The 20,313-nt window shown below is 45.2% G+C and overlaps 1 protein-coding gene across 2 annotated transcripts; it reads right to left on the minus strand.

Annotated features, from left to right (window-relative positions):
- Positions 1-131: 131 nt before the first annotated feature.
- On the minus strand, positions 132-20,302 carry LOC117978385 (putative speedy protein E21). Of its 2 annotated transcripts, XM_055115099.3 has the most exons (8): positions 11,113-20,302; positions 9,954-10,172; positions 8,411-8,638; positions 7,323-7,381; positions 6,015-6,100; positions 3,656-3,974; positions 3,429-3,533; positions 132-2,575 (listed from the first exon to the last, which is right to left on the minus strand). In XM_055115099.3, exons 1-7 carry the CDS (start codon positions 11,270-11,272, stop codon positions 3,474-3,476), a joined length of 1,131 nt encoding a protein of 376 aa, XP_054971074.1. In that variant the 5' UTR covers positions 11,273-20,302; the 3' UTR covers positions 132-2,575; positions 3,429-3,473. The 2 variants fall into 2 exon arrangements, with proteins under 2 accessions (XP_054971074.1, XP_054971075.1); XM_055115100.3 differs by lacking the exon at positions 132-2,575 and having other exon boundaries at positions 3,157-3,533.
- Positions 20,303-20,313: the final 11 nt, after the last annotated feature.

Consider the following 20,313-nt stretch of genomic DNA (forward strand, 5'->3'; position numbering starts at 1 on the left):
TAATCCCAGCAATTTGAAAGGCAAGGTAACAGGATCGCTTGAGCTTGAGTCTGAGGCCGCAGTGAGCTATGACCACACCACTGCACCTCAGTCTGGGTGACAGCGCAAGACCCCAACTCCAAAAAGAAAAGAGAAAAATCACAAAGAATTGCATGGCAGAGTGCCTGTCTTTCACAGCTTTAACTGCTGCAGGAACTTTCTTTTTTTTTTTTTTGAGAGGGGGTGAGGAGACACAATCTCTGCTAGTGATTCTCCTGCCTCAGCCTCCCAAATAGCTGGGATTATAGGCGTGCACCACCACGCCTGCCTAATTTTTGTATTTTTAGTAGAGACAGGGTTTCTCCATGTTGGCCAGGCTGGTCTCAAACTCCTGCTGGGATCATGGACGTGAGCCACCACGCCCGGCCACCTTTAGAGTTTTCTTACCACCTGGTTTTCCTCTCTCAATATCTTTCTCTCATTTCCTGCCTTAAAACTCTAGCTTGGCATCTGGGCGCAGTAGCTCATGCCTGTAATCCCAGCACTTTGGGAGACCGAGGTGGGTGGATCACTTGAAGTCAGGAGTTCGAGACCAGCCTGGCCAACATGGTGAAACCTTGTCTCTACTATTTTTACAAAAGTTAGTCGGATGTACAGACGGGTGTCTGTAGTCCCAGCTACTTGGGAGGCTGAGGCAGGATAATTTGTTTGTACCCAGAGGTGAAAGTTGCAGGGAGCCGAGGTTGTGCCACTGCACTCCAGCCTGGGAGACAGAGCAAGACTCTGTCTCCAAAACAAACAAACAAACAAAAAACCCTGTAGCTTGGGATCAGCCTTCTCTTCTATTGTTTTTCTTTAAAAAATAAAAATTAAAAATAGATGTAGATGCTATGTTGCTGAGGCTGGCCTCAAACTCCTGGCTTCAGGTGATCCTCCCGCCATGACCTGCAAAACTGCAGGGATTGTAGGTGTGAGCACTGCACCCAGCCTTATGGTTTTTTCTACATAAAAAACAGCACAGGATTATCTTCCAGAGCTAATAAATATGTTCAAATAACCACAACCCCATTAAGGAAAAATGTCACTGGGCAGCAAATAATCAATCCAGACCAATATGATCACAATTGCTGTGAAGGTGAGAAAAGTTCATTTTTATTATGTTTCCCCAAGAGACGCACTCTATTGTTCTCTTGAAAACACACAGCTCGTGTCCTCCTTTAGAACACACATCCTCTTTAACATACAAACATGCCAAAACAAGATAAAAAATTACATCTGAATTCTCACATTTCAAACATATATGAAATATCAAATAAAAATTTATTTTTACAAGAATTTAGGGGAACTACCACATAGCTATAAATGTAATATATATGTTAACTAAGTATCATAGATAAAAACCATGCTCCCTTCAGCAGCACGTGTAATAATAGATACAAAGATTGAAAGGTAAAAGATTTAGGATGAAAAGAATCCTCTCTTAAAAAGGAAAACAAAATTATATGTATGTGTATACAACAGTTATAACACCCATCACACAGCTTTATAGAAACAGCATCTATTCAAAAATACCAGTATTTCCAAAATATTTAAAATAATATTGAAAGTAATAATATTTAAATAAATATATTTAATAAATATTTCAATAAATAAAATAATATTTAAATAATTCTATATCCATGTTTTTCAAAATAAACCAATAAAATAGATAGTATATATTAGACGTGTTAGTATATATATCTGAGACATGTTAAAAATCACAACTGAATTCTCACAATTCAGTCACAAACCTAAACAGCAAATAAAAATTTCTATCACCAGAATTATGTTTTTTTCTGGTGGGGAACTACCAATAGCTATAAATAGAAGAGATTATTATGGAAGTATCATAGATAAAAAGAGTGCTCACTTCAGGAGCACATATAATAATACAGAAACAAATTTAAAGATAATAAAATATTTAGGATAAAAAGAATTGTCTCTTAAAAATGAAAAGAAAATTATCTTTATGTATATATAACAACTATAACTCTCATCAAAAAACTACAGGAACAGCATGTTTTCAAAAGTACAACAATTTCCAAACTATTTGAAATAAATCTATGAATAATTCAATGGCCAACATTTCCCAAACAAACCAATAAAATGCAGAGTGTGCATGAAGCTATCTGTTACAATCTGTGGCACTGATATTTCACAAAAGAATTCTGTGCCAATCTGAGCCCCTGCATTGTGCCTTCAAATGCTCCTGGACTGTGGCAATCAAGTCCGTAAGAAAGAGGACCTCCAGGTTCCGCCCCAGGGAGGTTGGAATTCAGCAATATAAAAAGGGTGGTGGTACCGCAGGAAAGGGTGGAACTGGAAACACTCCTGGTTTCTTACTTTTCTCCAAGGACTCCTAGAAGGACCCCACCCCCCTCCCCCCACCCCTGCTCCTAGGAGGACAACGTGATCACTGTATTCAGCTCCATCAAGAATGGTCCAGGTTCTTCTAGATGATGTGCACAAATGGTTCCTCTCCTCCTTCCTGGTGTCTGCCATTAGCATTGGAATAAAGTTCCTGCTGAAAATCCACATCTCCCCTGGGTCCGGTGTTCTGGAAGTGAGAGAGACAATGTCACACTTCAAGGAGGCAGCTCTCTAGACAGGAAGGTTATTCACGTCCCATGTCAAGTCTAGAGTTCAGAGCAATTGAGAAATGCAATTTTATCTGCTGCCTTTCATTCTATACCCTGCTTCTGAACCATCGTGTTCAACTGTGAAACTCACACTTTGGTGACCACGACTCCAAAACTCACTTAATACACCCAAGGTCAGCCCCAGTGATCTGCTTCATAGCAAGGACTTTGGGTGGGTCTGCCCAGGGAGTAGGGCACCCTCAGAGAATGTGGCTTTGGACTTCATCACAGCTGGGGCCTTTTGTGTCACTTAAGATCCAGACTTGTAACCATGCTAGATGTGTTTGTAATGTGACAACATCACGAACCACGAGTCCAGAAGCCTAATCCTTAATCCTACCTCCTCATGATGAAGTCTCATGCTCTGTGCTCAATGTGGTTAGCTGCACAAGAGGTAAACCAAAGCTTCACTGAACCCTCGACCCAAATCGGTAACTCAAGTGCGTCAATCATAATGAACCTCCCCAAACTCAGTATTTATGATTATTTTTGAGGCAGGGTCTCACTCTGTCGCCCAGACTGGAGTGCAGTGGCAGGATCAGGGCTCCGTGCGGCCCCGACCTTCCAGGCTCCAGCGATCCTCCCGCCTCAGCCTCCTGAGTAGTTGGGAGTAGAGATGCGTCCCACATCGCCTGGCTAATTTTTGTATTTTTGTGGAGAGGGGATCTCGCCACGTTGCCCAGGCTTGAAGCCGGATCAAGCAATTGGGTTCTTCGGATGTCCGAAATAGACCCCAATATTCTGCCTTTACCCCGGAGGATGCAGATGTACCTTCTCTCAGGCCGATGACCTCAGGCCTCCACGGTCCCTGGAGCTCTAGGAAAGGCGAGCGCGATCTCGCGCCCACACCCAGTGCTCTGGGTCATAAGCCTGGATCTGGAAAAACAAAGGCCCTTTGAGAAGACGGGGACTCGCCAGGTTACCCCTCTCTCCCCTCATCCATCCTCCAGCCCACCCAATTCCTCCCCACCTCCTCCACCTCCCCAGGCCCCACTCACCTCCTCCAACTCCTCCGGGGAAACCCAAGCCCTGCCGCTCATGGAACAGAAGAAGTGGAACCGACGTTTCTGGAACAGGACTATCTGAGAGCGGTTCTTCCTGGCCCTCGGGTTCATGCAACGGCGTAACTGGAACCGACGCTTACGGAGCAAGGGTATGCGAGAGCGGTTCTTCCTGGCCCTCGGGTTCATGGAACGGCCTAACTGGAACCAACGCTTACGGAGCAAGGGTATGCGAGAGCGGGTCTTCCCATACAGGAAGTGGAAGATGTTTTCTTTGGAGTCCTCATCGTCCTCCTCCATGTCATTGGCCAGGTAGCTGAGGACAGAAATCAGGTTGCTGCTCAGGGGCACCACCAGGAGAGGCCTCCGGCTGAGGTCAGCTTCCCAGAGAGGAAGGTAAGGGACCGTCCCTAGCTCAGGACTGGCACCCACCCTGCAGAGAGCCATGCCTTCCTCAGGAGGGCTCTGCTGGACAGAGACCGATCAAGGGCGTCTCCCACTCCTTCAGGATGGAGACAAAAACCCAACTGGTGGCTGAGAGTGGTGGCTTATGCCTGGAATCCCAGCACATTGGGAGGCCAAAGCAGGAGGATCACTTGAGGCCAGGAGTTTGAGACGGGCCTGGGCAACATAGCAAGACCCTCGTCTCTATTAAAAATAGAAGAAATATGCCAGACGCGGTGGCTCATGCCTGTAATCCCAGCACTTTAGAAGGCTGAAGCAGGTGGATCGCTTGAGACCAGGAGTTGGAGACCAGCCTGGTCAACACGGAGAAACCCCATCTCTACTAAAAATACAAAAATCAGCCTGGTGCGGTGGCACACCCGTTAGGCCTAGCTACTCAGGAGGCTGAAGCATAAGAATTGTGTGAACCCAGGAGGCGGAGGTTGCAGTGAGTTGAGATTGGGCCACTCCATTCCAGCCTGAGAGGCAAAGCAAGACTCTGTCTCAAGAAACAAACAAACAAACAAACAAACTGTCCAGGTGTGGTGGCACAGCCCTGTAGTCGGAGCTAATAAAGAAGCTGAGGTGGGAGGATCGCTTGAGCCCAGGATATGGAGGCTGCGGTGAGCTATGATCTCACCACTGCACTCCAGCTTGGGGGACAGGGCAAGTCTGTCTCAAAAAAATAAAAGCAATTGAATACATTGATATTTTGCCAGGACCCTGCCTTCTACAGGCATCTAGTCTAATGGGACTGGGAGTAATCAAGGCAGATGACCTAATCCCAGTGTCCAGGATGTAACTAGAGAGCTACGGGCATGCAGAAGTTGGAAGATGAGGGAAGGCATCACAGAGGCTGTGGGGTGAACTGACTTCAAGGAATGGGTCCTTCCCTTCAGAGCCACATGTGTGCGGGACACCCAGACAGAAAACACAAACACAAAGTCGAGTGGAGGGCATTTGGAAGGAGCAGTGAAGCCGAGCCAGGAAATACCAAGATGGCGAGCCAGTGTGCTTGTAGAGATTGTAGAGAGGGTAGAATTGACACTGTGGACCCTGGCCTCGATAGAGAAAGGCATCAGCTAAGGAAGTTGTTCAGGTGGGCAGTGAGGTTGTCGTGCTTTGGAAAGATGTTCAGGCTGCACTAGGAAGCCCCCTGGCTTGGGGAGAGACTCCAGGAGACCCCAGCGGGGAGCATTTGACAGTGGATTCGAGTGATGCGAGGGGGACCTGAACTGTGGCCTCTGTCATGGGAACCCAGAGGAGGTCGATGGCGTTTGTGGTTGATGTGGGAAGGAGAGAGAGAGAAGAACCAGAAACGTCTGCTTGCTGGAGGAAGTGGCATGTCCGCTCCTCCACTCCTTTTCTTTTCCCCTTAGGAGCGGTTTATGGTTCCTTTTGTTTTATTCTTTTATTTGTACACTGGCATTGGAGTTTGTTTTTTTGGCTTTTTTTTTTTTTTGAGAAAAAGTCTCACTCTGTCACCCAGGCTGGAGTGCAGTGGCTCGACCTTAGCTTACTGCAACCTCCACCTCCTGGGTTCAAAGGGTTCTCTTGCCTCAGCCTCCCGAGTAGCTGGGATTACAGATGCACTCCACCATGCCCAGCTAATTTTTCTATTTTTAGTAGAGACGGGGTTTGGCCATGTTGGCCAGGCTGGTCTCGAACTGCTGACCTCAGGTGATCCGCCTGCCTCGGCCTCCCAAAGCGCTGGGATTACAGGCATATGCCACTGTGCCCAGCCTGAGTTTCTGTTTAGAAACAACAGTCTATGATAGTATAATCCTCTCTTTTTTGTACACAGAGTAAAGAGGACAAATAGGTGAAAGAATAAATGAAAGGCTGGAATCCCACTTCCCCCGCTGTCCCAGGGCATTGGATATTGACGGATAGGAGGCAGCAAACCACTCACAGAGCCAGGAAGAAATGAATGCGTTGGTATAGCCAGGAGGGGAAGCCGGCCCGGCTGAAATACGCTATGACCATAGCCAGGAGATACTGATGGAGAGAAAGGAACACAGAGAGGGGGAGGTCACATCTTGGAAGAGGAAGATTGTGGAGAGGGGGAATGAGGGTCTGGGGAGGGGCTGCCCATCAGAGAAGGGACCTCAGTGTTGGGGTGACTGTACTCATTTGGAAATTGCGGGATGGAGGGGTATTCGAAGGTCGGATGCAAACCCAAGAAGCCAGAGGAAGGGTTTTGGGTGATGCTCCCAGGATGGTGGGCTCCGATGGTATCTTTGGTGGGGGTGTGTCTAGGTCGGCTGGTGTCAGGAGGGTCATTTGTGTGCCAGGCAGAGAACTGTCCCAAAGAGCTGAGAGTAGAGGGGCCAGGAGCTTCAGGGCTGTGGCCAGACTGTGGCCCAGAGCTCAGATCCCAAAGGACCCATAGGAGAGGCAGGGGCCACTCATTCACTCTGCAAGAGACCAGCAGAATCCTGAGGGAGATGCTGACAAGTCATAAAAAGACCAAGAATAGCCAGGAGTGGCGGCTCAAGCCTGTGATCCCAGTACTTTGAGAGGTGGAGACAGGAGGATCATGTGAGCCCAACAGTTGGAGAACAACCTGGGCAACATAGTGAGACCCTGTTTCTACAAACATTTCAAAAATTAGTTGAGCATGGTGGCATGTGCCTACTCCGAGCTCCTCAGGAGGCTGAGGAAAGAAGATTGCTTGAGCCCAGGAATTAGAGGCTGCAATGAGCTATGATCATGCCACTGCACTCCATCCTGGGGAGCAGAGCTAGACTCTGTCTCACAAAAAAAAAATTTGTGGGTGCCAAGACTCAAGACTGTGGGAGCTGGTCGGGCACAGTGGCTGACGTCTATAATCTCAGCACTTTGGGAGGCCAAGGCGGGTGGATCGCCTGAGGTCAGGTGTTCAGGACCAACCTGGCCAACATGGCAAAACCCCGTTTCTACTAAAAACACAAAAATTAGCCAGGCGTGGTGGTTCATGTCTGTAATCCCAGCTGCTTGGAGGCTGAGGCAGGAGAATCGCTTGAACCCGGGAGGCATCGGCTGCAGTGAGTCAAGATCGAGACACTGCCCTCCAGCCTGGGCAACAGAGCAAGACTCTGTCTCACAAAAAAAAAAAAAAAAAAAAAGACTGTAGGAGCATCTGGTGGGAGGTGGTGGAGGGAGAACTGTGGGTTTGGAAGCTGCGCCGTCCCCCAGCCATGCGTTGGAACAGGAACAGTTACATGGAGAACAACCTTACCTTGTCCGACACCCTCAGATCTTTGTCCCAGGCCAGGAATCTTTTAATGACAGGATCCTCTGTGATTAGAGAGCAGATGTCAGTGTGAGAAGCAGGACAGGGTTTCCGTGGGAGCAGCAGGGCAGCGAGGAGAAGTGTGCCTCCCGGGGGGAAGTCTCAGGATTGTGGCCGCGGGTGAGGTGGATGGGAGAGGGGAGAATGACTTTCACTGGGCAAGGGAGAGAGGCTCCTGCTCTGAGACTCCCCTGAGAAGAGGCCAAAGGAGGCCCTGGGTGTGAGAATCTACAGGATGTAGAGCTGGGAATCAGCCAGGACCCCCTCCAGCAGACACGGAGGGACCACTGCAGAGTCATAAAGGAATTCCCATCATTTCCTCATGAGACAGTCACATCAGGGTGTGACCATGGCCTTGGTATCCCCCACTATGGATGGAGACACTTAGGTTTAGAAAAGTCAGTAAGAGACATTAAATTTCAGAGGGCACAGCTGAAACCACTTTCTTTGTTTATTGATTTTGTTTTTCTTGGATTTTTATTTTTATTTATGTATTAATTTATTTTGAGACAGAGTCTTGCTCTGTGGGCCAGGCTGGAATGCAGTGGCCTGATCTTGGCTCGCTGCAACCTCTGCCTCCCGGGTTTAAGCGATTCTCCTGTCTCAGCCTCCCGAGTAGCTGGGATTACATGCATGAGCTACTGTGCCCAGCCTTGGTTTTTCTTTTGAGACAGGGTTTTGCTCTGTCACCCAGGCTGGAGTGCAGTGGTGTAGTCATAGCTCACTGCAGCCTCAAAGTCCTGAGTTCAAGCAATCATCTTGCCTCAGCCTCCCAACGTGCTGGGATCTCAGGCGGGAGCCACCGCGCCTGGCCCGAAACCAAGCTTTCTTATCCCAAGCGCTGACCTTTATCAAGTTGACCTAATCCTTTATCATCTCCTAAGTGTCCCTCATGAGTGATCACTTCACATTCCTCCCACATGGAGAGCTCACCCACTGGGGCATATTTTTCCCATTGGAAAAGTGTGGTTATTGGAAGTTTCCTGTTTTTGGAAAGAACAGGATTGGAGGTGCTCTCTGGGGTGTCTTCCTACCAAGCAGCCTGTTGAAGGCCTCGTGGTGCTCAGGGAGCACGAGCGACACTCGCCGTCGCTTCAGCTTCATCTTGAGGCCACACAGCATCTCCGCCACCCAGATCTCCTCAGGCTCAGGGGCGAGCACCTTCCGTAGCTCCTCCTCCGACTCCTCAGATTCGTCCCACCACTCCATCTTCCTTTTCCAGCAAAAGGACCTATGCGGGGGGCTGGGATCTACCCCAGGGGCTGAGTAAAGAAACCAGGCCACGGTGTAATGCTTCTGCAGTTGATCACACTAGAGCCCGACCCAAAACCCCAAACCACTCTCCATCCTCCCCAGCCTCGCAGACTGCTGGCTTCTCCAAGCCATCTTTCCTTCTGTCTGTCTCCTCTGCTGAGCTCCATGTGCCGCTCCTTCTCCTCCCCATTCTCCCGTTTCTCTGTCCTCAGAACACTTCCTCATATCCTTCCCTGGTCCCTGGCTCTCTGAGTCCCTTTTTTTTTTTTTTTTTTTTGTTGTTGTTGTTGTTGTTGTTGAGAAACAGTCTTCCTTTGTGGCGTAGGCTGGAGTGTAGTGGTGCGATCTTGGCTCACTGCAACCTCTGCCTCCTGGGTTCCAGTGATTCTCCTGCCTAAGCCTCCCAAGTAGCTGGGATTACAGGTGCCCACCAGAACGCCCAGCTCATTTTTGTGCTTCTAGAAGAGACAGGGTTTCACCATGTTGGCCAGGCTGGTCTCCAGCTCCTGGCCTCAAGTGATCTGCCTGCCTGGCCTCCCAAAGTGCTGGGATTACAGGTGTGAGCCACTGCACCCTGCCTCAGTACCTCCATTCTTCCCACACACCCTCCTCACATGCTCCTTCCTGACTTCTGGGCCCTTCCTTCCTTCTTTTTTTTTTTTTTTTTTGAGACAGCGTCTTACTCTCTCACCCAGAATGGAATGCAGTGGCGCTAACTTGGCTCAAAGCAACCTCTTCCACCTGGGTTCAAGCGATTATCCTGTCTCAGCCTCCTGAGTAGCTGGGATAACAGGCATGCCTGGCTAATTTTTGTATTGTTAGTATAAATGAGGTTTCGCTATATTGGTCTGGTTGGTCTCGAACAACTGACCTCAAGTGATCCACCCATCTCAGCCTCCCAAAGTAGTGGGATTACAGGCATGAGCTACCACACGCGGCCTTCGTTTTTCTTTTGACACAGGGTTTTGCTCTGTCACCCAGGCTGGAGTGCAGTGGTGCAGTCATAGCTCACTGCAGCCTCAAAGTCCTGAGTTCAAGCAATCCTCTTGCCTCAGCCTCCCAACGTGCTAGGATCTCAGGCGTGAGCCACTGCACCTGGCCCGAAACCAAGCTTTCTCATCCCAAGCGCCAAACTTTATCAAGTCTAGCCTAGTCCTCTATCGTCTCCTAAGTGTCCCTCATGAGTGATCACTTCTGAGTCCTCCTGCGTGGAGAGCTCACCCACTGGGGGCGTATCTTTCCCATTGGAAAAGTGTGGTTATTGGAAGTTTCCTCTTTTTAGAAAGAACAGGATTGGAGGTGCTCTCTGGGGTGTCCTCCTACCAAGCTGACTGTTGAAGTCCTTGTGGTGCTCAGGGAGGAAGGGTGACACTTGCTGTTGCTTCAGCTTCATCGTGAGCCCACACATCGTCTCCACTACCCAGGTCTCCTCAGGCTCAGGGGCGAGCTCCTTCTCCGGCTCCTCCGCAGATTCATCTGACCACTCCCTCTTCCTTTTCCAGCCAAGGGACCTACATGGGGGGCTGGGATCTACCCCAGGGGCTGAGTAAAGAAACCAGGCCACCGTGTAATGCTTCTGCATCTGATCACCTTAGACCCCGACCCAAAACCCCAAACCACTCTCCATCCTCCCCAGACTTGCAGACTGCTTTCTTCTCTAAGCCATCTTTCTGAGTTTCTCCTCTGCTCAACCCCATGTGCCGCTCCTTCCCCTCCCCATTCTTCTCTCTCTCTGTCCTCCGAACACTGCTTCATGTCCTTCCCTGGTCCCTGGCTCTCTGAGTCCCTCCTTTTTTGTTTTGTTTTGTTTTGACACAGAATCTTGCTTTGTCACCCAGGCTGGCGTGTAGTGGTGCAATCTCAGCTCACCGCAACATCCATCTCCTGGATTCCATTTATTCTTCTGCCTCAGCCTCTCAGGTAGCTGGGATTACAGGTGCCTGCCATAATGCCCAGCTCAATTTTGTACTTTTAGTAGAGACAGGGTTTCACCATGTTGGCCAGGCTGGTCTCAAACTCCTGGCCTCAAGTGATCCGCCTGCCTTGGCCTCCCAAAGTTCTGGGATTACAGGTGTGAGCCACCGCACCCAGCCTGAATTTCTCCATTCTTCCCACACAGCCTCCTCAGGTTCTCCTTCCTGACCGCTGACCCTTCTTTTCTTTTCTTTTTTCTGGAGTGCAGTAGTGTGATCTCAGCTCACTGCAACCTCTTCCTCCCAGTCTCAAGTGATTCTCCTGTCTCAGCCTCCTGAGTAGCTGGGATTACAGGTGTGCACCACTACCACTTGGCTAATTTTTATACTTTTAGTAGAGATGAGGTTTCACCATATTGGCCAGGCTGGCCTTCAACTCCTGACCTCAGGTGATCCACCCACCTTGGCCTCCCAAAGTGCTGGGGTTACAGGCATGAGCCACCGCACCCGGCCCCCTTCCTTCATCTTAGTCAATCCTATCCCACCTCTTCTTCCACCAGTCCCCTCACCTGATGGTCCCAACGCTTCATCATCCACCACCTCCTGGAGGGGGTACCCCGAGGTGCTCTGCTGGGGACTCTGCTCATTCTGGGGGTGCGGTTGATGGCTGGTCATGATCTTTGCCGTAATCTGTCCCCTCTTACGGAACCTAGTCTCCGTTCTGTCCATGGCCTTCTTCTGGACACTGCTCGGATCCAGAAGAGTATGTTATCAATTCTCAAGCCTAGGAGAAGTCAGGAGTGGAGAACAGCTCTGAGAAGATACTGTTGTCCAACTGATCTCCAGGCACCACGGAGTCCGGTCCCTCCAATCAGGAAGGTCGGAATCTCTGATGTCATGGCTCATGCCAACCTGGCAACCAGTTTGAAAAAAAACACTTGTAACTGCCATTCTGATCTCTTGTCCTGGAGATCCTGGGTGAATGGTATCTCCTGCCACTGTCCCAACCTCAGACCATTGTCCAAAAGCATCTTCAGGGACTCCACATCCCTCTGTTCCCTGTCCCAGCAGAGGCTTTGTCCTCTCCACTCAAAGCCTGAAGCATGTTGGGGTCTCTTCGTCTCTGTACATGCCCATTTCAGAGTCCAGTCTGGTGGGAGAGGGAACAGAGTGGGAAAGAAAACTAGGGTAAGCAGAAACGATGAAACCTTATAAGAGTGAGATTATCATGTACAAGAGTGAGATTATCATGTACAAGAGTGAGATTATCATGTACAAGAGTGAGATTATCATGTACAAGAGTGAGATTATCATGTACAAGAGATCCCAGGAATACTGACTTGATGAAAAAGTCACATGAGAGCACTCAGTTTGGCAGAGCTTTTCTGCCGAATGTTTACTCACATTCACTGTCCGAGATTCTGTACTGGGGGTACACACGTCCTCTGCCCTAAGGCAATTTTGAGTCCAAGAGACATTTTGAGGCCTAAAAATCATAGGAAACTGCCCCTGAGCTCACACATATTTCCAATGGTGTCCCCAATTTCAGGGAATCCATGGATTACCTAAGCCAGACCCTCCAGTTCGGCTAAGAAACTCTAGTCTGTATATCAAGTTTTGTATCATATGTATTGCTCTGAACTCAGAAATTTCCCTTCCATTTATGGATTCTATGAATAAAATATCACATGTACAAAAAGACTAAGTCAAAAATTTCAGCTGTGCACAGTGGCTCATGCTTGTAATCCCAGCACTTTGGGTGGCCAAGGGAGGAAGATTGCCTGAGGCCAGCAGTTCAAGACCAGTATAGGCAACATAGCAAGAGCCCATCTCTAAAAAAACCAAACCAAACCAAATTACCCAGGTGTGGTGGCTGGCACCTGTGTTCCAACTACTTGGGAGACTCATGTGACAGGAAGATCACTTGAGCCCAGGAGTTAGAAGCTGCAGTGAGCCATGATCTTGCCCCTGCACTCCAGTCTGGGCAACACAGCAAGATATTGTGTCAAAAAAAATTTTTTTAATAAAAAATAAAAGAGTTACATGACATTCAGAGACCATCCAAAAAACCTGTGGGTTCCCGGCTGGGCTCAGTGGCTCACGCCTGTAATCCCAGCACTTTGGGAGGCCAAAGTGGGTGGATCACTTGAGGTCAGGAGTTTGAGACCAGCCTGGACAACATGGTGAAACCCCATCTCTACTAAAAATACAAAAAATTAGCCAGGCATGGTGGTGGATGCCTGTAATCGCAGCTACTCAGGAGAGGGCGCTGGAGAATCACTTGAACTCATAGTGCGCAGGTTGCAGGGAGCCAAGATTGCACCATTGTGCTCCAGCCTGGGCAACAAGAGCAAAACTCCATCTCAAAAAAAATAAAGAACCCGCGAGTGAGTTCCCACACGTTTTCCTAATGGGCTGCTGTTTTCCTAGGAGTCTCGCGCTCATAGAAAAGGCACAAACTGAAAGAGGAAGCAGATCCCATTGCTGTGGAAGTCCCATTGTTAGGAAGCTCTGCTTTTCTGGAGTTCAAATTCGCATTCATGACGCTTTAAACCGTCAGAGCTGGGTGGGTCCTCCTACAACAAAATAGTTTGCTCTCTCTCTCCTAGTTAACAGGCTTTCAAATATTAGAAGATCAATGTTCTGACCCCATTAAAATTTCTCTTTTGTGGAATGAAAAGCTCTGATTTAACTCATCTTCAAGCCTGGTTTGCATATTTCTCTCTCTTCCGGCCACCTTGTCTAGACACACTACAGTGAGGCCGTGCCCATCGTAAATGTTATTGATACATTGTCAAAAAATTGGCAAACCAGGTGCGGTGGCTCATGCCTGTAATCCTACCACTTTAAGAAGCAGAGGCAGACAGATCACCAGAGGTCAGAAGTTCGAGACCAGCCTGTCCAACATGTTTAAATCCGTCTCTACTAAAAATACAGAAAAAATGAGCTGGGCGTGGGGGTGTACATCTGTAATCCCAGCTACTTGGGAGGCTGAGGCAGGAGAATCGCTTGAACCTGGAAGGCGGAGGTTGCAGTGAGCCGAGATTGCATCACTGCAGTCCAGCCTGGGTGACAGAGCGAGACACCATCGCAAAAAAAAAAAAAAAAAAAAGGCTAAAATACTTTTCTTTTCTTTTCTTGGAGACAGAGTCTCACTCTGTCGCCCAGGCTGGCACGTTTATGGCTCACTGCAGCCTCAAACTCCTGTGCTCAAGTGATCCTCCCACTTCAGCCTCCCAAGTAGCTGGGAGTATAGTCATATGCCACAATGCCCAGCGGATTTTTTAATTTTTAGTAGAGACAGGTTTCTCTATGTTGCCCAGGCTGGTCTTGAACTGGGCTCAAGTGATCCTCTTCTTTAACCTCCCAGTGTTGGGATTATAGGCATGAGCCACCACGGCTGGCCTAGAATACTTTTCTAAAGATAAATTTCTATTCTCTATTTGTTTATGTAATTCATGCAGGAAAGACAGTTTCTAAAATATTGAGTAGGCTTTTAAGCAGGAGGGTATTTTGTTTTGTTACCATCATGAGCTCATGGGTTTAAACAGATAGTAAATATTTCAGTACATAGAAGTTGTGATTCTTTTTGAAAATTAAGTGGTTCCATCTTTGGCCAGACAGAATCCCTTTAAGTTGGTTTCTGAGTCGTTTTGAAATATATTTGATATATATGATAGGAAATATATACATATATGTTTTTAATAGCAAATATATACATATATATTTGATAGCATTATTTTCTATTTAGCATTTTATTTTGAAATCATTTCAGATTTTCAGAAAAATTGCAAGGATTTTACAAAGAAATCCCAGATACTTCCTTTTGTTCAGATACTTCATTCTTAACATTTTCCCACATTAATCATTTATATGCCTATATACGTATGTGTATATATATATTTATATATATATATATATTCTGAACTATTTGAGAGTGGGTATAATGTGTCATGCCTCTTTACCCTATAAAGTTTTAGATTATAGCTCATAAAATCAAGAATATTCTATTAAATATCCATAGCACAGTAATTGAATTCAGGAAATTTATCATTGATTTAATACTTTTATCTAAACTATAGTTCATTTTCCAGTTTTGCCAATTTCCCAATAATTTCCTTTATAGCAATTTTTAATTTTTGGTAGAAGATTCAGTCTAGGACTGTTAATTGCCTTTAGTTTTCATGCTTTTTAAGTCTGTTTAATACGGATTTGTTCCTCAGTGCCATTATAACATTTGAAGAATACAGGCCAGTGATTTTATAGAAGTCTTTAAATTTAGGTTTCCCTGATCTTTCTTCATGATTAGATTTAGACTGTGAATTTTTGTCTGGAATGCTACATGGAACCTCTTAAATTTATGGCTCAGAACAGGATCTGTCTTGGGAAAATCCTGTGCATGCCTGAGAAGATGGCTTGTTCTGCTCTGGTTGGGTGGAGTGTTTGATAAGTGTTAATGAGATCAAGTTGGTTGGTTGTGTTGTTCAGGTGTACTATATCCTTGTGGATTGTGTGCCCACTTGTATCAATTGTGGGGGAGAGGGGATTGAAATCTGCTGCAGTTGTGGTTCTGTTTCTCTTTGCAATTTTACCACTTTTTGTTTTATGTGTTATGTTAGATACATAAATGTTCAAGGTTATTACGTCCTGTTGATTAATTAACCACTTTGTAAAATGGCCTTCCTTATCCCTGCTAATATTCCAGGCTGTGAAATGTACTTTGTTATTTATGTAGCATTCTTTTGAGTAATACATGCATGGTATATCTTATTCCATCCTTTTACTTTTAACCTATTTGCATCTTTATATCTAAAGTATTATTTCTTACAGGCAGCAAAATTTGGATCTTGCTTGTTTTCATCAGTCTATTTCTGTCTCATAATTGGGGATGTATAAACCATTTACATGTAATGTGATTATTGATAAAACGAGTTAGGTTATAGTCCGTTGTCTTTGCTTTCTTTTAGTCTCATCTTCTTTGTTTCTTTTTAAAATGTCTCTGTTTGTCTTCCTTCCTTTTGATTAGTTGAGAATTTTTTATGATTCTACTTTATATCTTTTGTTGGCTTTTTAGCTATCACACTGTTTTGTTATTTTAGTGAGTTAGAATTTATAGTATGCAAGTTTAATTGTCATAGTTTATTCTTAAGTAATATCCATTTTTCTTAGAATAAGAGAAACTTACAATAGGACACTTCCATTTCTCTCCTCTTGGTCTTTACACCGTTGTTCATTTTATTTTTACAGGTGGTATCAGTGCCACACACCATCTACTACGTTGTTGTTAATTAAACTGTATTTATTTATTTATTTATTTATTTATTTATTTATTTATTTTGAGACAGGGTCTCACTCTGTCCCCCAGGCTGGAGTGCAGGGGTGCTATCTTGGCCCACTGCAACCTCTGTCTCCCGGGTTCAAGTGATTCTCCTGCCTCAGCCTCCTGGGTAGCTGGGATTACAGACACCCACCATCACACCCGGCTAATTTTTGTATTTTTAGTAGAGACGAGGTTTTGCCATGTTGGCCAGGCTGGTCTCGAACTCCTGACCTCAGGTCACCCATCTGCCTCAGCCACCCAAAGTGCTGGGATTACAAGTGTGAGCCACCACACTTGGCCCAGGTATCTTTTAAAGAGATTTAAGTAATGAGAGAAAATACACAGTTACCATTTCTGGTACTCTTCATTCCTTTGTGTAAATCTAAATTTTTATTTGCTGTCATTTTACTTCTGCCTGAAGGACTTTCTTTAACATTTCTTCTAGTTGATGATGAATTATTATATGTCTGCAAATGTCTTCATTGTGTGTTTGCTTTTAAAGTTGTTTTTGCTGGATTTTTCTCCACAGTGCTTTAAATATGTTTCTCTGTTGTCTTCCTGCTTACATTTTTTTCTAAGAGAAATCTGATCTCATACTCATGTTTGTTCCCCTATATATAACATGTCTTTTTTTCTTCCCCCCTTATTGTTTTAAACTTTTTATCACTAGTTTTGGACAATTTGATTGCAATATGTCATGGTATCTTTTTTTCATGTTTCTGTTTTGGGGATCATTGAACTTCTTGGATCTTGGGTTTGTAGTGTCATCACTTGGGGAACATTTTTATCATTATCTCTTCATGTACCCGCCACCTCCCCTCCATTGATTCTTGTTGCCTGTATATTAGGCCACTTGAAATTTTCCCACAGCACACTGTTGCTCTTTATTTGCTTTTAATTCTTTTTTCTCTGTTTCATTTTATGTAACTTCTGTTGCTGTCTTTATATTCACTAATCTCTTTTTTCCACGATGCTGTTCATCTTTTCCAGTATAATTTTCATCTCAGATATTGTACTATCTGTAGAAGGTTAGCGTGGGTCTTTTTTACATCTTGCCTGTCTTGATTTTTTTGAACATTTGGAATAGAACGATGAACTCTCTCAGTGCTCTGTGCCGGTTGTGAACTCTGTGTCAATTCTGGGCCAGTTTTGATGGACTGATTCTTTTCTTCCTTATGGGTTGTAATTTCCTGCCCATTTTCCCATCCCACAACTCTTTCTCGTCACATCTGCCTCGGTTCTTCTTCCCTGCTCCATGGCCTGGAAACGCTCAAGGCAGAAGTTGATAGGTTCACCTTGTTTATTTCCCATCACTCATAGATAACTCTACTGCCTGATAATCAGTGCCTTGAAAACCACTGCTTCAGCCCAGGCGTGGTGGCTCATACCTGTAATCACAGCAACAACAACAACAAGGCTAAGGCGGGCGGATCACGAGGTCAGGAGTTCAAGACCAGCCTCGCCAACATGGTGAAACCCCATCTCTACTAAAAATATAAAAATTAGCCGGGCATGCTGGTGCACGCCTGTAATCCCAGCTACTGGGGAGGCTGAGGCAGAAGAATTGCTGGAACCCGGGAGACAGAGGTTGCAATGAGCCAAGATTGTGCCATTGCACCCCAGCCTGGAAGACAAGAGCGAGACTTCATCTCAAAAAACAAAAAACAAAAACAAAAACAAAAAAACAAATCATTGCTTCATATATGTTCTTGTTTTATTTTTCTTTCTGTTTTTGATTTTGTTGTTCTTTGGTGTGTGCTGTTTCAGGTTGGAGGGTATATCCAGTACTTGTTAATTTATCACACCTGAGGGCAGAGGTCCTCATGTCTCTGTCTATATGTTTTTTCTAATATATATATATTTTTCTTTGTAGAGACAGGGTCTTGCTATGTTGCCAAGGCTGGTCTCAAGCTCCTGGCCTCAAGCAATCCTTCTGCCTCAGCTTTCCAGAGTGCTGGGATTACAGGCATGAGCCACCACACCTGGCCTGGATCCAGTTTTATCCATGTCCAAATTTTTTTTTCCCTGAGCTGTTTTTGATTTTCTTCCACCTCATATGAACTGTAGTGTCAGCTTATCTAGTTCCAGGAAAAAGCTTTTTGGTATTTTTATTGGGATTGCATATTTATAAAGTAATTTAGGGAAACTGGTATCTCTGTATTATTAAGTTGACCTTAATACTACAACTAATTTTGTTGTTGTTTTTGGATTTTTAGTAGAGATGGGGTTTCACCATGTTGACCAGGCTGGTCTTGAACTCCTGACCTCAGGTGATCTGCCCACCTCGGCCTTCCAAAGTGTTGGGATTACAGGCGTGAGCCACCGTGCCCAAGCACTTTTACTTTTTCTTAGTTATATTCCTCTAATTGTTTTCTCTTCTCTAATTGTAGATAATGAGCATTTTATTAATACCTTGTTCTTGATCTTAGTGGGAAGATACGTAGTTTTTCCCTGTTAAGTAAAATCCTGACTTTCGGACCGAGAAGACTGAGGCATAAGAGTATGTGTGTGTGTGTGTGTGTGTGTGTGTGTGTATACACGCAAACTGTATATATGTGCTTGTGTGTAATTGAAATACATATGTCACATATCATATGTACTATGGCATATTAGGGTGTAATATTTATATTTGTGTATATAATATTGATGTTAATGAAGTATCCATCAGTTTCTATTTTCTTTAGTTTGTTTTTTTAAATCAGCTTTTTCTGTCAAGCTTTTTCAAGTATCTTCATGGATACAAGATTTTTCTTCTTTGCTGTGTTATAGTGGCTTATCATATTAATAGATTTCCAAATATTAAAGTAGTCTATATTATTGGAATAAGTCCTATTTGTCTGTTGTATATTATGTTTTTAATCTGGTACTGGATTTTGTTTGGTTATGTTTCATTTTGGGTATTTGTATTGATGTAAGTGGCATTGACATGTAATTTTATGTTATTTATTAGTCGATCAGTCTTCTAACCCCTACCACCGCCTTGCCTTCTGGACTAACTTAACCCAGAAAGTTATTACTCTCTCTCGGTGATTTTATCAGCTCCTGTGGCCTGCCTGTGGATAAGCTTGGATGTTCTGCTTTAGTTTCTCAGCCCACCAGCCTAGCGGCTCTGCCTCTGCTATCTCTTGGGATCTACATGGTCCTAGCTGTATCACTGGGTTTGAACCCCTTGTTGACATGTTCTTTATACATAACAGGATAATGCAACATGCTTACTGGGCACTTCCTTTTTCTAAACTGCAAGTTTGGGCGGGGTATGCTGGCTCAAGCCTGTAATCCCAATACTTTGGGAGGCCAAGGCAGGTGGATTGCTGGAGCCCAGGAGCTTTGCATTTTTCTGTTTTTTTTTTTTCTTGAGACAAGATCTCGCTCTGTTGCCTAGGCTGGAGTGCAGTGTTGCATTCACAGCTCACTGTAGCCTTGACCTCCCAGGCTCAAGCCATCCTCCTGCCTTAGCCTCCCAAGTAGCTGGAACTACAGGCATGTGCCATGATGCCCAGCCAATTTTTAAAAAAAATTTTATTTTTAGCAGAGATAAGGTTCTTACTATGTTGCCCAACCTGGTCTCGAACTCCTGAGCTCAAACGATCTTCCCATCTCGGCCTCCCAAAGTGCTAGGATTATAGGCATGAGCCACCATGCCCAGCCCCAACCTCTTAAAAATTGAAGCTGCTTCATGTTTGCCATTGGTACTTTTACACCTCATCATGTTCTTCTTCCCCTTCATCCCATAGAATACACAATTCATCTTTAAGGACTTCAAGTTAACTGAGTCTGTGAAGCCTAATCTGATGGCATAAAGTTAAAATAATTTGATCCTCTTTTGTTAAATCATTCTGCACCTTGTCTGCATTACTCTAAAAGCAGCTTTGGGCATTCATTCATTTAACGAATATTTATTGCTGTGAGATTGAGATGTTTGAGATAAAACTCAGCCATGCAGATAGCCAGAGGCCACTGGCTATGAGAATAAAAAAGACAAAAGAACAAGGAGCTGAAACTAGGTGAGAGCCCCAGAGCAGTGAGTTAGGAAGAAGAAGACCAGGAACTGAGTGGTGGGCACTCCAACATGAAGAGGTCCCGGAGAAGGGGAGGGCCTGGCAGCGAAGAAGACTAAAAGAAGTGACAAGGAGTAAAATGCTTGTGTTTGTTTACATGTTTATCTCCTTATTAGGTTGTCTGCTTTCTGAGAGCAGGCATGGTGTTTCACTCATCTCATATCCCCAAAACTCAGTTCAGTTGCAAAATAGGAGTTCAGTTGTGTTTTGGGTTTTTATTTTTGTGGGGTAATATATATTTTATATATATATATCCCCAAAGGATATATGTTTCCTGTATGATTTCCAATATGATTTCCCTTCCATAATCTGTAACATAAAATAAGGTATACAATGTTCATGGTTAACTTTACGAGTGAACTTTGTAAAATGATAACCCCCTATCCCTTTTC

The sequence above is a fragment of the Pan paniscus genome, chromosome 6, assembly GCF_029289425.2.
Source record: "Pan paniscus chromosome 6, NHGRI_mPanPan1-v2.0_pri, whole genome shotgun sequence".
Lineage (NCBI taxonomy): Eukaryota > Metazoa > Chordata > Mammalia > Primates > Hominidae > Pan > Pan paniscus.